At 40.5% G+C, this 15,000-nt stretch overlaps 1 protein-coding gene across 2 annotated transcripts in view; it reads right to left on the bottom strand.

Annotated features, from left to right (window-relative positions):
• Positions 1–15,000, bottom strand: part of SIMC1 (SUMO interacting motifs containing 1) — a 71,549-nt gene that overhangs the window by 19,154 nt on the left and 37,395 nt on the right. For both annotated transcript variants that reach the window (XM_059174354.1, XM_059174355.1), the window contains exons 5-6: positions 9,548–9,702; positions 860–1,012 (exon numbers count right to left, since the gene is read on the bottom strand). In XM_059174354.1, coding sequence (XP_059030337.1) covers positions 860–1,012; positions 9,548–9,702 — 308 coding nt within the window. The remainder of the gene's footprint in view (positions 1–859; positions 1,013–9,547; positions 9,703–15,000) is intronic.

Here is a 15,000-nt window from a genome sequence, read left to right as displayed (position 1 = left end):
GTCTGTCTCTCTCTTGGGTCTGTATACTGGGGTTCTAGGATAACCCAACTTTAGGGCCTCCCCCACTCTGTCAAGCAGATGCTTTATTGTTCTGAACATTCTCCTTTCACATATGAGATTTTCTCTTAGTTAAAACCCATGGACCTTATATGAAAATCATTTTGGTGCAACTAGATTATAAAATAGTGTTGTGCATTTAGGCACAAATGCTGTATTTGAAGTGCCAAGTGTGACTGGCTTTTAACAATATGACCGACGTGGCACAGTAGGTTACTTGTGCAAGGACAGGTCTGAATCCTACAATCCTGGCATGTCTCAAAAAATGCCAAAACCACTCTCAACCCCCAAAAGAAATGCTAGGAATCTCTTTTCAGTGTGGTCTAAAGTGATGGGATCTTCCCTGGTCTGAGCCATTGCTGTTATAATCTGTTAGAATCTGCAGGTTAAACTGCTATTCTTCTCCTAGGACTGCAGGAGAGACCTGAAGGTCCTTGAGGACTAGAGGCTGCTAGAACACCCACTATCCATGACTCCTCCTTTTCTATCAGTGGTCAGCTGAAGTGATGAGGAGCTGTGAGCTGGTACTGTCTCATGGAACACCCCCTTTTTTTTGGTTTCACTTTAACTTTGTAAACTTACGTTCATTTAGTTAAGTCTTATTCATCTGAGAGGGAAAGCATCTGCTTGTTTAACTTTGGCATTAGAATTGAGCCTGTAGCCAAACTAAGATAGTCTTTAGTAAGAATCAGCCTATGTTACAAGAGCTTGTTAATTTTGTGGAAACTTAAGAAATGCTGCTGTTCTCTAAAGTAATAAATTCCAACAGCCCTGGGAAAGAAAACTTGTGCCTGCCCCTTACAGCTGATTGGTGTTCTTTGTCAGGTTGGGCTGGGGAGAAGGATGGCTACTGCTGTCCTTTAAGACTCCTGTTCCTGAAGAGGTTTGATTCCCATTTGTGGGCTGAGTTAATCCGTCTTCAGTTACTACTTTGACCAGCCACTTGATGACATCCCTGCAACAGAAAAAAGATAAAAAAAAAACACAAAGTTTAAACTTCTGTCCTTTTAAAAAAAAAAAAAAAAATATATATATATATATATATATATATATATATATATATATTTATTTATTTGACAGAGAGAGACAGAGAGAGAGGGAACACAAGAGGGGATAGAGGGAGAGGGGGAAGCAGGGTCCCGCCAAGCAGGGAGTCCAATGTGGGGCTTGATCCTTCCTAGAGCTCTGGGATCACGACCTGAGCCAAGGGCAGACACTTAATGACTGAGCCACCCAGGCACCCCTTAAACTTCTGTCTTATTGTATGATGCTCAAAACCACAGCCTTAACCTGGGCTCTGAGGCCCCTAGATTTCCCCAAAGGCAACAAAAAGGGTTCTGAGGTGATTTTCAATATTTAAACAGTCTAATGGAAACCCCACATTTAGTGGTAGTAAGGTTACAAAAGCTAAAGAAATATCAACATTTTTCTGAGTTATTACTGAAAGGTACCTCTAGGGTCAAAGAGTACTATCCGTGGCTTCCTGATTAGGAACATGCATTAAGCAGACAGAAAGTTAGACTGGATGACCACAGAGATCCTTGCTGGCTTTTTATGATTACATGTCATCTACTAATGCTAATAATAGAAGTTTACAGTATGTGCAATGGAGTCATACTTTATGCAGAGTGAAGGCTCTAAAAGTTAGTAAGGTAAAAACATCTCATATAGTCAAAATTACTTTTTTTTTTTAAAGTGATCTTTTTTTTTTTTAAATATTTTATTTATTTATTTGTAAGAGAGAGAGAGCGCGAGCACAGGCAGACAGAGTGGAAGGCAGAGTCAGAGGGAGAAGCAGGCTCCCCACGGAGCAAGGAACCCGATGCGGGACTCAATCCCCGGACGCTGGGATCACGACCTGAGCCGAAGGCAGCTGCTTAACCAACTGAGCCACCCAGGCGTCCCTCAAAATTACTTTTGAAGATCATTTAGGTGACCCAGGTAAAAATGGTGGATTTAATACATACTTCTACTTTTGTTCCTTCCTAAAATCCCACTGATGCTAGAGTCAATAATTCTTTCAAAAATCCGCAAGGAAGAGGAGAAAAGGAAGAGAGACAAAAACAGTGAAATTTTAGAAGATGGAAGGGAAATGAAGTATAATCACAATAGAATATTACATAGTACTGAAAATGAGTATGCTACAGTGATAAATAACAGTATGGACAAACCTTAATACTCCATAATATAAAGTAAAAAATAAAAGTCCCAACAGATTATGTATAGCATGATATCCTGTAATATACAGTAGGAAGGAACTAAAATATAAACATATACTTTACAGGCATTTAGATATAATAAAACTACACAAAAGTGGAAAGGAAATGAAGAATATACAGAATGCTGATCACTTTGGATGCAGGAAGGTGCAAAAGTAGGTGATGGGGGATGGATGTGTGGTTAGATGCAGGTAATTGTCAAGGTCCCAGCCTCTAATTTGGGGGGTGGCTTAAGAGATGCTGATTATAAAACCAGGAGTGACCAATTAACTAGGTAAGGCAGTATGTCATGTTTTAAGGATGATCTTTTTTTAATTTATTTGAGAGACAGAGATCACAAGTAGGCAGAGAGGCAGGCAGAGAGAGAGAGGAGGAAGCAGGCTCCCAAATCAGCAGAGAGCCTGATGTGGGGCTTGATCCCAGGATCCTGAAATCATGACCTGAGCCGAAGGCAGAGGCTTTAACCCATGATTTTTTTTTTTTTTTTTTAAGAGAGGGAGAGAAATGGGATGGGGGCAGAAGGAGAACGAGAGAAAGAATCTTAAGTGGGCTCCACGCCCAGCACAGAGCCTGATGTGAGGCTCAATCTCACAACCCTGAAATCATGACCTAGTTGAAAATCAAGAATCAGATGCTTAACCGACCTTGCTACCCAGCTTCCCCTTTAAGGATCATTTTTATTTTTTAAATTAACATATAATGTATTATTTGTTTCAGGGGTACAGGTCTGTGATTCATCAGTCTTACACAACACCCAGTGAGAGACAGCAAGAGAGGGAATATAACCAGGGGAAGAGAGAGAGGGAGAAGCAGACTCCCCGCTTAGCAGGGAGCCTGATGAGGGGTTTCATGTGGGGCTTGATGCCAGGATCCTGGGATCATGACCTGAGCCGAAGGCAGATGTTTAACCGACTGAGCCACCCAAGCATCCCTAAGGATGATTCTTAGAATCTAAGTGTATGACTTTAGAAAAGGGATGGATTTTAACTGACTTAGCAGAATTGAGAAAGCTGAAGCCTAAACCAGCAATAGAGAAGAGCAATTCTATTTATTCTATTTAGTCCTATTTACAAAAAAAAAAAAAAAAAAAAAAAAAAAGGAAAGAAAAAAAAGAATCTTCAAAAAGCTGTGCAAATGGCAGTGCAAAGCTTCTTTGAAGGAGAATGAAAGGATATAAGGGAAAATAAGCATGGATGGTTTGTATGCTCTTTAAGAACATTTTAGACTCTACACTACAGGTTAACACTGTGGAGCAATAAAACAGAGGGTCTTTGGACTAGGACACCAGGCACAGCTGGGAGGCAAGGGCACCAAAGCAAAAGAGCAGCACGAAGTGAACACACACATGCTGAACACAGAGACCCTTGCTATTTCCCCACACTTGTCTTCCAAAAACCTGGCATCCCAGTCTTTACCCTTTCTGTAGGAGATTGGAAGTCTTCTCTGAAAAACCCATCCAGCCCAAGAGGAAAGACCTAGACACCAAAGGTATTTTCTAAAAAACGGGCAGTCAGTTCCACCTACAGGGAAGTACAGAAATGACAAGTCCTCCCATGTTCTTGGAGCTTTCATCAGCGGTTGAGTCTGTCACCCTTAAACTCGGATAGACTACCAAGGTCTATCCATATCAGACATGTATGGAAATGTTCTACTATGAGAGACAAAGACCAAAATAACCAACGCCAACTCTCCTCTCCCCCTAAAAAAGCAACTTGGGAGAAAATAAACAAAAACAAAAGGCATCATTAGTATCATTGAAGATATGAGAACATATGGATCCATGAAAGAAGAAAGAACAGAATACTATTAATTAATTTTAAAAAGGAACATTTAGGGACGCCTGGGTGGCTCAGTTGGTTAAGCAGTTGCCTTCGGCTCAGGTCATGATCCCAGTGTCCTGGGATCGAGTCCCACATCAGGCTCCTTGCTTGGCGGGGAGCCTGCTTCTCCCTCTGCCTCTGCCTGCCATTCTGTCTGCCTGTGCTCGCTCTCTCCCCTCTCTCTCTCTGATAAATAATAAAATATTAAAAAAAAAAGGAACATTTAGAGACAAAGTAAAAAAAAGCCCTTGGAAATTAAAAACACAACAATGGAAATAAAAACTCTATTTTCAGGAATAAAGGATGTTTCTAGACTGAATGCCCAGAACAATGGATGAATTACAGACCTACAACAAGCATACTGGGCAAAAAGATTCTAAAAATTTTCAGAGTTAAAAATTAGGGCATATACAAAAAACGAGTAATCAAAGTAACTTACGACTTCTTAACAGCAATTGTGGAAGCTAGAAGAAAATCAAAGATTTCCTTCACTGTTCTGTAGAAAAGCTATTTCCATCCTAAATATCTATACAGTCATCAATCAACATATGAGAATATAAATATTTTCAGACATATAAGATCTCAAAAATTTTACTTCCTACATCCATTTCTAAGAAGCTACTGGAGACTGGGGTGCCTGGGTGGCTCAAGGGGTTAAGCCTCTGTCCTCAGCTCAGGTCATGATCTCAGGGTCCTGGGATCAAGCCCCGCATTGGGCTCTCTGCTCAGCAGGGAGCACGCTTCCCCCTTTCTCTCTCTGCCTGCCTCTCTGCCTACTTGTGAACTCTGTCAAATAAATAAATAAAATCTTTAAAAAAAAAAAAAGGAAGCTACTGGAGACTGATCCATCAAAATGATGGAGTAAACCAAGAAAGAGAAGATATAGGACAAACACACACAAAAGATGCAACTTTGGAAAGAAGTAAAGGAAATTCTCACATTTATGATAAAAAATGGCAAAGAGGACAACCAATCCAGACTGAAGGAGGTCTTTTTTTTTTTTTTTTTAATTTATTTGACAGATAGAGATCACAAGTAGGCAGAAGGCAGGCAGGCAGGCAGAGAGAGAGAGGGAAGCAGGCTCCCTGCTGAGCAGAGAGCCCGATGCAGGGCTCGATCCCAGAACCCTGAGATCATGACCTGAGCCGAAGGCAAAGGCTTAACCCACTAAGCCACCCAGGTGCCCCCTGAAGGAGGTCTTTAGGAAGAAGATGACTACCCAGTGCAAATGAACATCTTTAGGGGAGATTTAGACCAAACAGAGAATTTAGGGTTGACTTCCAATATGCACAAAGAATACAGGGGAACTAAAAGTAAGGCAATTATTAACTCTAAGGAAACACAAAGGTATAAATGAAAGGAAAAGTAATCATAGTTTAGTACTTGGCTCAACTCTGACTAGCACACATAGTCCAGTAATAGAAACACTGAATATTGATCTGAAGAAAATTATGATATAAATCAATTAGTATGGGGGCTGGGAAATGTGTGTGTCAGGGAGGAGGTAGGGAGGAAAATGAGCTAACTTCTTATCCTTCACGTAGAAAGTCAACAAATAATAGCTAATAATGGAAAATCAAGAATTAGCAACACAAGCACGTTATTTAGTCATACAGAGGTAAATATCCAAAAAATCACTTAAACAAGTAAAGTGATTACCCTTGTGGGAAAGGAAAATGCAGGTGAAGGGACTTGGGAACTAGTGTATTTCTTAAATCTTATAGAACTAGTTTACTCTGTATGCACAGTTAAGAAAAGAAAAGAAAGCCCCATATGAACGGGTACTACAGGGACTGAATTGCTATCTCTCCCTCTTTTTAAAAACTACTATCTTTGAGACAAGAAATAACAAATGCTCGCGAGGTTGTGGAGAAAAAGGAATCCTCATGCACTGCTGGGAATGTAAATTGGTACAACCACTGGGGAGACAGAATGGAGGTTCCTCAAAATTTAAAAACAGACATACCATTATCATCTAGTAATCCCACTACTGGGTATTTTTTTTTTTTTTTTTTAAAGATTTTATTTATTTGACAGAGAGAGATTACAAGTAGGCTGAGAGGCAGGCAGAGAGAGAGAGGAGGAAGCAGGCTCCCCGCTGAGCAGAGAGCCCGATGCGGGGCTCGATCCCAGGACCCTGGGATCATGACCTGAGCCGAAGGCAGCGGCTTAACCCACTGAGCCACCCAGGCGCCCCACCCACTACTGGGTATTTAAAGAAAATGAAAACATGAATTCAAAAAGATACATACACCTGTTCCGTATGGATAGATGTTTTTGTGATTTCTCCCACAAAACCGACCATATGGACATGCATGTACACAGGCAGGCTAAGGAATGTTGTTTGTGAGCTTATGCTATGTGAATAGCCTTGGAAGCCTGGTTGTTTGAAATACATTTTCTGGCCTCTGGGTCAGAACTGGCCCTTCTGTTCTGGACACCAAGGGCTACAATTCATGTCTCACATGCCCTCCTACTCTATGCTGGGCTGACTTCCTGGAATGGAATCCTGGAGGGGAGGCAGACACACAGAGCCCAGGTTCCTTGAAAATATAGAAATACGGTAACATGGAAATGCAGCTTGCTCCAAACTGCATGTAGGCAAACAAATATTTAACTTCAAACCCTGTCATTTACCCTATAAATATGGCCCTTATGGGAATGGTCAGTTAGAAGTCTCGCCCGAGGGGAGGATGCTCTGCCCAGGCTTCTCAGTCGGGACTTCAGCCTGGCTGTCCACGGGGCTTCCCCAGCTGCTGAGGCTGGATGTTGTTAAGTACCTGATTTGATGTGACTTTGCCTTATTCTCATGTTTTGTATATTATTACCTTCATCTATGCATAGGTCCATTTCCTTTTCTGTTTCTACTAGGCTTCTATAATAATTAATAATAATAATAATAATAATAATATTAATAATAGAGTTTTCTTTCCTTTTTGAGAAGGAAACATGGCTGATGTGAGTCTTTTGTTCAGAACAGCACCTATGTTCTATGTAGCATTATTTATAGTAGCTAAGACATGGCAGTAACTCAAGTGTCCACCAACAGAATGGATAAAGGAGAAAGAATGAGATCTCGCCATTTGTGAGAACATGGATGGACCAAGAGGGTATTATGCTAGATGAAGTAAGTCACAGAAATACAGATATCATTTGATTTCACTTATTTGTGGAGTCTAAACAAAAGAAAAAACCAGAAACAGACTCATAAATACAGAAAACAAATTGGTGGTTGCCAGAGCACAAGGGGTGGGAGGATGAGGAAAGCGGGCGGAGGGGGTTAGGGCGCACGGGCTACCAGTTATGGAATGAATGAGTCACATGGCTGAAAGGTACAGCATAGGGAATGTAATCAGTGATATTATAGCAATGTAGTGTGGTGACACATGGTGGCCACACTGTGGTGAGCAAAGCACAACATACAGTTGTGTCCAATCAGTACGCTGTACACCTAAATCTAATACAACATGTATCAGCTATATTCCAATTAACAAAAACTCATCTTTAAGGTTTATGTACAATAAATTGCACACAGGTTTTTACCTGATAAGCTTGATAAATAGATGTATACATCTGTGTAACCACAACCTCAATCTAATATCCATCTCTTAGTGAATCAAAAACAACAAGTTTTTCCTTCATCTGAACAGATGATTATTCTTGTTGATAAAAAGCAAAATAGAGGATCTGGCTTGACTATGAAGCCACAAATGCCTACCTTTAAACCTTAAACCCGAGATCACACTCTGCATAGTGCAAAGTAGAAACGAAAGCAACTGACATGACTGGGTCAAGTAGGTCTGTCCCTCGTCTTCCACTCAGTCCAGTGCCTATGCTCACAGAGCAGAATGGTTGCTAGAGTTGCTCTCATTAATTAAACTGTCGTTTTTCCATTCAAAACACAACTATGCGGGACTCCTGAGTGGCTCAGTTGGTTAAGCAGCTGCCTTCGGCTCAGGTCATGATCCCGGCATCCTAGGATCGAGTACCACATCGGGCTCCTTGCTCCGCAGGGAGCCTGCTTCTCCCTCTGCCTCTGCCTGCCATTCTGTCCGCCTGTGCTCGCTCTCTCTCCCTCTCTCTCTGATAAATAAGTAAGTTAAAAAAAAAAAAAAACACAACTATGCTATTCTGTGCTTTTTGTAGATTCTCTACTTACTGGTTTTCTATCCTACAGTCATTAACATTTAAGCTACATAAAATGCCATGTCTCGGAAAATGAAGACAGCCATGCAAACTAAGCAGGGAAGCTGGATGATGCTCAAAACAATATGAAGGTTCCTCCTTTTCTACTGAAGTAGTTATAACAGTTAATATCCTACATTGGCCCACAGAATACTATTTTTAACAAACATGCAAGAACATATGGGAACATAAACATGAATGGAAGAGTTTCAAAGGATGCTGGTACTTTAGTCTGGTGAAAACCATTTCCAAAAAAAGCAAGAGTTGTAATTCGCAGAGGAAAATTCCAGCCTGAGATCACCACCCCAGAAATCACAATTTCTCCCACCGATATGGTGTCTCCCTGCTCTGAAGCTTCCAGAAGCTCTCTCTTGCCCTGATTCTACAAAAAAGAACACATGCTTCCTAGCTACCATTTTGTCCTGGATTGTTAGCCACATGACCTATTATCATATATTACTTTTTAGAAACTAGTAGTGACAAGTAAGTTATTTTGAGTTACTCAGGAATATGAAAATAAATCGAGGTTTATGAAAGCTGTGAAAAGTTTTGCATAGTTAAGATCTCCCCTTGGGTCTCCTGAGGCTGTCTGGACAATTCTGAAATACACCAAAGAACATCTGATGATCTTGAGAAAAACCACGAAGGCTGAAGTGCCTAGCACAGAGCTGGTACAGAGAGGTTTTTCTTTTAGTATCACCTATAGTTTTGTTTTGAAAAGATATTTATTTATTTCACAGAGAGACAGACACATACAATGAGAGAGGGAACAGAAGTAGGGGGACAGGGAGAGGGAGAAGCAGGCCGAGCAGAGCCCAATGCGGGACTCGATCCCAGGACCCCAGGATCATGACCTGAGCCAAAGGCAGCTGCTTGCTTAATGACCAAGCTGCCCAGGCACCCTGTAGGATCATCTATAGTTTTGTGGTTTTTTAAAAGATTTTATTTATGTATTTGACAGAGAGAGATACACAGAGAGAAAGGGAACACAAGCAGGGGGGCTAGGAGAAGGAAAGCAGACTTCCTGCTGAGCAGGGAGCCCGAAGTGGGGCTCGATCCCAGGACGCTGGGATCATGACCTGAGCTGAAGGCAAACTCTTAATGATTGAGCCACCCAGGTGCCCCAGATCATCTATAGTTTTAATAGCTATCACTGTTATACTATCAAGTGACTCTAGTCTCATCCCCACAATGTTCTCGAGGCTTGAGTCGCTGCCCACCTATGCTCCCAACCTCTCGTCAGCCCCGGGCTCAGACCCTGGTTACCTGACATTGTGGGGCTGCTTGTCGCAGGACAGCACAGTGCTTGCAATGGACTGCTGCAGGTGCTGTCGCTGCCTCCTCAGGATCTGCTGGAAGTCATCCTCCAGGGTCTGTACCACATAACGTAGAAAAAGGACTCGCCCAGGCAGATTCTGTCCCTGTGGGGGCAAAAAAAGAGAAGTATTTCCCTCAATTTCCTGATGACAGTGAGTATTGGGCTCTCATAAATATGCAGACCAAGGGAAGGCCATGCGGCAACAAGTTTGTACCTAAAAGAAGTTCCTGAGAGCAGGCAGTCTACGTCATTAGAAAAAAGGGAAAATAGGGCAGTCTTGGAGCCTGGAGCCTCAGGACTATAGGCTTCCTAATTTTAAGAGACATATAGCCATGAGAAGTCAGTCTCTCACTGAACTTGACTATCAGTCTCAGGATAAACCCCAAACTGTGGCTATCAGAACAGAAAGACAAAAACTGGTTCCTAAATGACCCTGCTGGGCTGCTGATTGAGCAGTCAAGATATCCATACCACTGCTAAACTTCTAGTAATGTGAGCTGATACATATCTTCATTGTTCTAGCAAGTCTAAGTTGGGTTTTCTGTTACAGTGAAATGATCCTAACTGAGAAAGCCCAACTGATGTAGGTAAGAATGTGGGCTTTGATGGCACACAGACCTTACATATTTATTTTTGCTTGACGTTTTTAAACTCAGATCCACACCTTATTCAACTTGTCCTTCTTTGTCTCAGTGTCTCTGTGATTTACGTGGTGATAACCATAACCATACCAAAATCACTGTAAGGACCTGTGACACACCAGGCAGACATAACACCATTTGCTGGTTTCCCTTTACTGGGAGACAAGTGCTGGGACCCAGGTCCAAGAGCTCAGGCTTTGAAAATTCAAAGAACGAGGCCCTGAACCATTGCTGGACTCTTAAGCTTTTCAAACACTACGGGGTAAGCATATACTCTGAGAATATATACTCAGGGACTAGGGTATGGTTTAGTCAGCAGGAAGAAGAATAAACATGGTAGGCACAAATAATTTTTTCCTTTTTAAAGAGGAGGTGGGGATGGATAACCTTGTCTTCCAAATGTGTGTATTTTTTCTCTTATCTTTATTAATTGGTGCAAATGATGTTTTAAAAAATCAAGTACTTGTGCTAGATTTATGATGGAAGTCTTCCACTAACACCCCGCACTCTCCACTACTGCTTGCCCCCTGCAGTACCTTAGAGGGAAATTTTAAACTCTTTCTTCTGAAAGTTAACCTAATCATCTCTAAAAAGACCTTCTACACTGTTGGTGGGAATGCAAGCTGGTGCAGCCACTCTGGAAAACAGCATGGATGTTCCTCAAAAAGTTGAAAATAGAGCTACCCAATGACCAGCAATCGCACTACTGGGTATTTACCCTAAAGATACAAATGTAGTGATCCAAAGGGGCACGTGCACCCAAATGTTTATAGCAGCAATGACCACTGTAGCCAAACTGTGGAAAGAACCTAGATGTCCATCAACAGATGAATGGATAAAGAAGAGGTGGTATGTATATATTTACATATACATATATACACACACACATACACACAATGGAATACTATGTAGCCACCAAAAACCCAAAACCTTCCTATTTGCAATAAGGCGGAGGGAACTAGAGGGTATTATGCTAAGTGAAATAAGTCAATCAGAGGGCGACAATTATCATATTATCTCACTGATTTGAGGAATTTAAGAAACAAGACAGGGAAGGGAAGGAAAAATGAAACAAGATGAAACCAGAGAGGTAGATAAACCATAAGAGACTCTTGGTCTCAGGAAACAAATTGAGGGTTGCTGGAGTGGAGAGGGATGGAAGGGATGGGGTGGTGGGGTGATGGACATTGGGGAGGGTATGTGCTATGGTTAGTGCTGTGAATTGTGTTAAGACATGATTCATAGAGCTGTTCCCCTGAAATAAATAATACATTATATGTTAATTTAAAAAGGGACAATGTCAAATAGAAAAAGAAAAAAAAAGGTGCTCTGATCACTATTTCTTGATTTATTAACTTTAGACGTTACCTATTGGCTTCTGCTGTGCTAGATAAGGATTTAACTTACTGTGCCATTTTCCTGCTCTTCCTAAAATAACTATCTCAATTTATGTTCCAACATCTATAGATAGTATCTCTTGACTCCCCACTTGGGATTGAGATAAAGATGTTATAGCAATCCTACTATTCTCAGAGATCCTATCCCTTTTCATCCCCTAATCTTTATCTTCTATGCTTTTGTTTTCTGTCAAGGCTAATAAAATTCCTTTATGCCTTGTATATAAATTGATTCTAAATATTATAAATAAATAGTATTTACAGTATGAATACTACGTTAAAATTATTTACTATGGCACAGGAGAGAGACTGGTGGCTATGCTTTTGAGAGAGAGAAACATCTGGGTTACAAGGCTCTTTATGTGGGGACTAGCAGTCTTCCATGGACTGATGATGGAAATCCATATAATAGTATACTAAGAAAATCATTCCTTTCTTCTGAAGCTTTTTGTTTTTCCCAAAGTTTCTTTTCTTTATTCTCTGTACACTGCCTACAGTGAACACTTTGGTTCTTTCAACTCCTCAAGAATGGTGTTGAATCTTGAGAATACCTGTCTTTTCCAATTTTTTTCATTTTTAAAACTTTATTATTAAACCTCAAAAATTTACCCATTTTAAAAATACAATTCAATGATTTGTTGTAAGTTTATTGAGTTTGGCAGCTACGAGCATCAATTTTTAGAACATCCTCATGGGGTACCTGGGTGACTCAGTTGGTTAAGTGTCCAATTCTTGGTTTCAGCTTAGGTCATGATCTCATGGGTCATGAGATTGAGTCCCATGATGGGCTCCATGCTCAGTGTGCAGTCTCTTTGAAAATTCTCTCCCTCTGCCTTTCCCCATACTCATGAGTGCTCATTCATTCTAAAATAATGTTAAAAAAGAACATCTTCATTATTGAAATGAGATCTCTCATGCCTATTTACAGTTAATTCCCATTCCCACCTCTAGCCCCAAGTAAAAACACTTCTCTACTTTGGGCTCTACTGTTTTGCCCTTCTGGACATTTCATATATGCAGAATTATACAGTATGTGACCTTGTATACGTGGCTTCCTTTTACTTAGTTTAATATTTATTTTGAGGTCTGTCCATGTCATAAGCATGTTATCAAGAGCTCGTTTTTTAAAATTACTGAATAGTATTCCCATGTACAAATATAGCACATTTTGCTTACCCATTCAATTGTTGATGGACATTTGGCCAGTTTCCACTTTTCGGTTATCATGAATAATGCTGCTATGAACATTCACATGTTAGCCTTTATTAGACATATATTTTCAGCTGGGGGGTCAGTATCTGGAAGTGGAAGAGCTAGGTCATATGAAAAGCTTATGTTTGATTTTTTTTAAAAAACTGCCAAACTGTTTTCTGAAGCGGCTGTACCATTTACATTCCCACCAGCAATTTATGAGACTTCCTATATCTCTACTGTCTTGGAAACATTTGTTATTTCCTGTTTTCTTTTTTTTTTTTTTTTAAAGATTTTATTTATTTATTTGACAGAGAGAGGTCACAGGTAGGTAGAGAGACTGGCAGAGAGAGAGAGAGAGAGCGGGAAGCAGGCTCCCTGCTGAGCAGAGAGCCCGATGTGGGACTCGATCCCAGGACCCTGAGATCATGACCTGAGCCGAAGGCAGCGGCTTAACCCACTGAGCCACCCAGGCGCCCCTATTTCCTGTTTTCTTTGTAAATTTGTGGTAAAAAACATGTAACAAAGTTTACTATTATAACCATTTTTAAGTGTATGGTTTAGTACTGTGAAGCATATTCACATAATTGTGCAACAGATCTCCAGAACTTTTCTATCTTGCAAGATGAAACTCTACACACATTGAAAAATAACACCCAATTTCCCCCTTCCCCTAGACCCTGGTAACCCAAATTCTATTTGCTTAAAAAAAATTTTTTTTTAATTTAAGTAGGCTCCACGACCAGCGAAGAGCCCAACATGGGGCCCAACACAGGGCCTGAATCCACAATCCAGAGTTCAAGACATGAGGTGAAATCAGCTGTTGGACACCCAACCAAGTGAGCCACCCAGGTGCTCCCATTTCTTTTTTATATTAATATAACTACTATAGACAGTTCAGGTACATCAAATTATATACTGTATTTTCGTAACTGGCTTATTTCACTTAGTATTTTGTCTTCAATATGCTACCATCCATGTTGTAGCATATGGGAGGATTTCCTTCCTGTTTAAAGCAAAATTAATGTTTCATCTTATCTGTATATACCACATTTTGTTTACCTAGTCATCTGTTGATGGACACTTCAGTTACTTCCACTTCTTGGCTATTGTGAATAATGCTGCTATAAACATGGGTGTGCAAATATCTCTTCAAGACCCTTCTTTCAATCCTTTTACATATATACCCCTGTGGGAATATATGAAGTGGGATTAATGGATCATATGGTAATTGTTTTAATTTTTTGAAGAAACACTATATAATCTTCCACAGGGGCTATATTATTTTATAGTCCTACCCACAGCAGGCAAGGGATCTAATTTCTCTACATCCTTGCCACTATTTATTTTCATTAAAAATGTTTGCTTTAAGTAGGCTCCACGACCAGCGCAGAGCCCAACATGGGGCCCGACACACTGTTGAGTGTGAAATGATATCTCATCGTAATTTTGATTTGCATTTCTCTGTGATTAGTGATGTTGAGCATCCTTTCACATGCTTATTGGCTATTTGGATATCATCTTTGGAAAAATGTCTATTCTAGTCCTTTGCCCATTTTAAAATCAGGTTAGTTTGCTGCTCAATTTTTTCTTTAATTCTGTCAGTTTTGTAGTGAAATATTTAAATGTTGTTGAGTTATAGGAGTTCTTTGGATATTCTGGATATTAATATCAGATGTGACTTTTTAAAAAATATTTATTTGAGAGAGAGAGCGTGCTAGCACAAGCAGGGGCGGCAGCAGCAGGCAGAGGGAGAGGGAGAAGTAGGTTCCCTGCCGAGCAAGGAGCCTGATGTGGGGCTCGATCCCAGAACCCTGAGATCATGACCTGAGCTGAAGGCAGATGCTTAACCAACTGTGCCACCCAGGCACCCCCAGATATGTGACTTTCGTTTTCTCCCATTCCATAGACTGCCTTTTCACTCCTGTGTTCTCTGATGCACAGAAGTTTTAAACTTTGATATAACTCCATTTGTCTTTTTATTTGCTCATGTCTTTGGTGTCATACCAGAGAAAACAAAGCCAAATCCATTGTCATGAAGGTTTCCACTATATTTTCCTAACAGTTTTATCATTTTTGGTCTGATGTCAGAGATCTTCATTCCATTTAGAGTTAATTTTTGTATATGGTATTAGAGAAGAATCCAACTTCATTCTTTTGCATATGGCTATC

Source organism: Mustela lutreola, chromosome 5, assembly GCF_030435805.1.
Source record: "Mustela lutreola isolate mMusLut2 chromosome 5, mMusLut2.pri, whole genome shotgun sequence".
Taxonomy (NCBI): domain Eukaryota; kingdom Metazoa; phylum Chordata; class Mammalia; order Carnivora; family Mustelidae; genus Mustela; species Mustela lutreola.
This window is presented reverse-complemented; position numbering and strand designations above follow the sequence as displayed.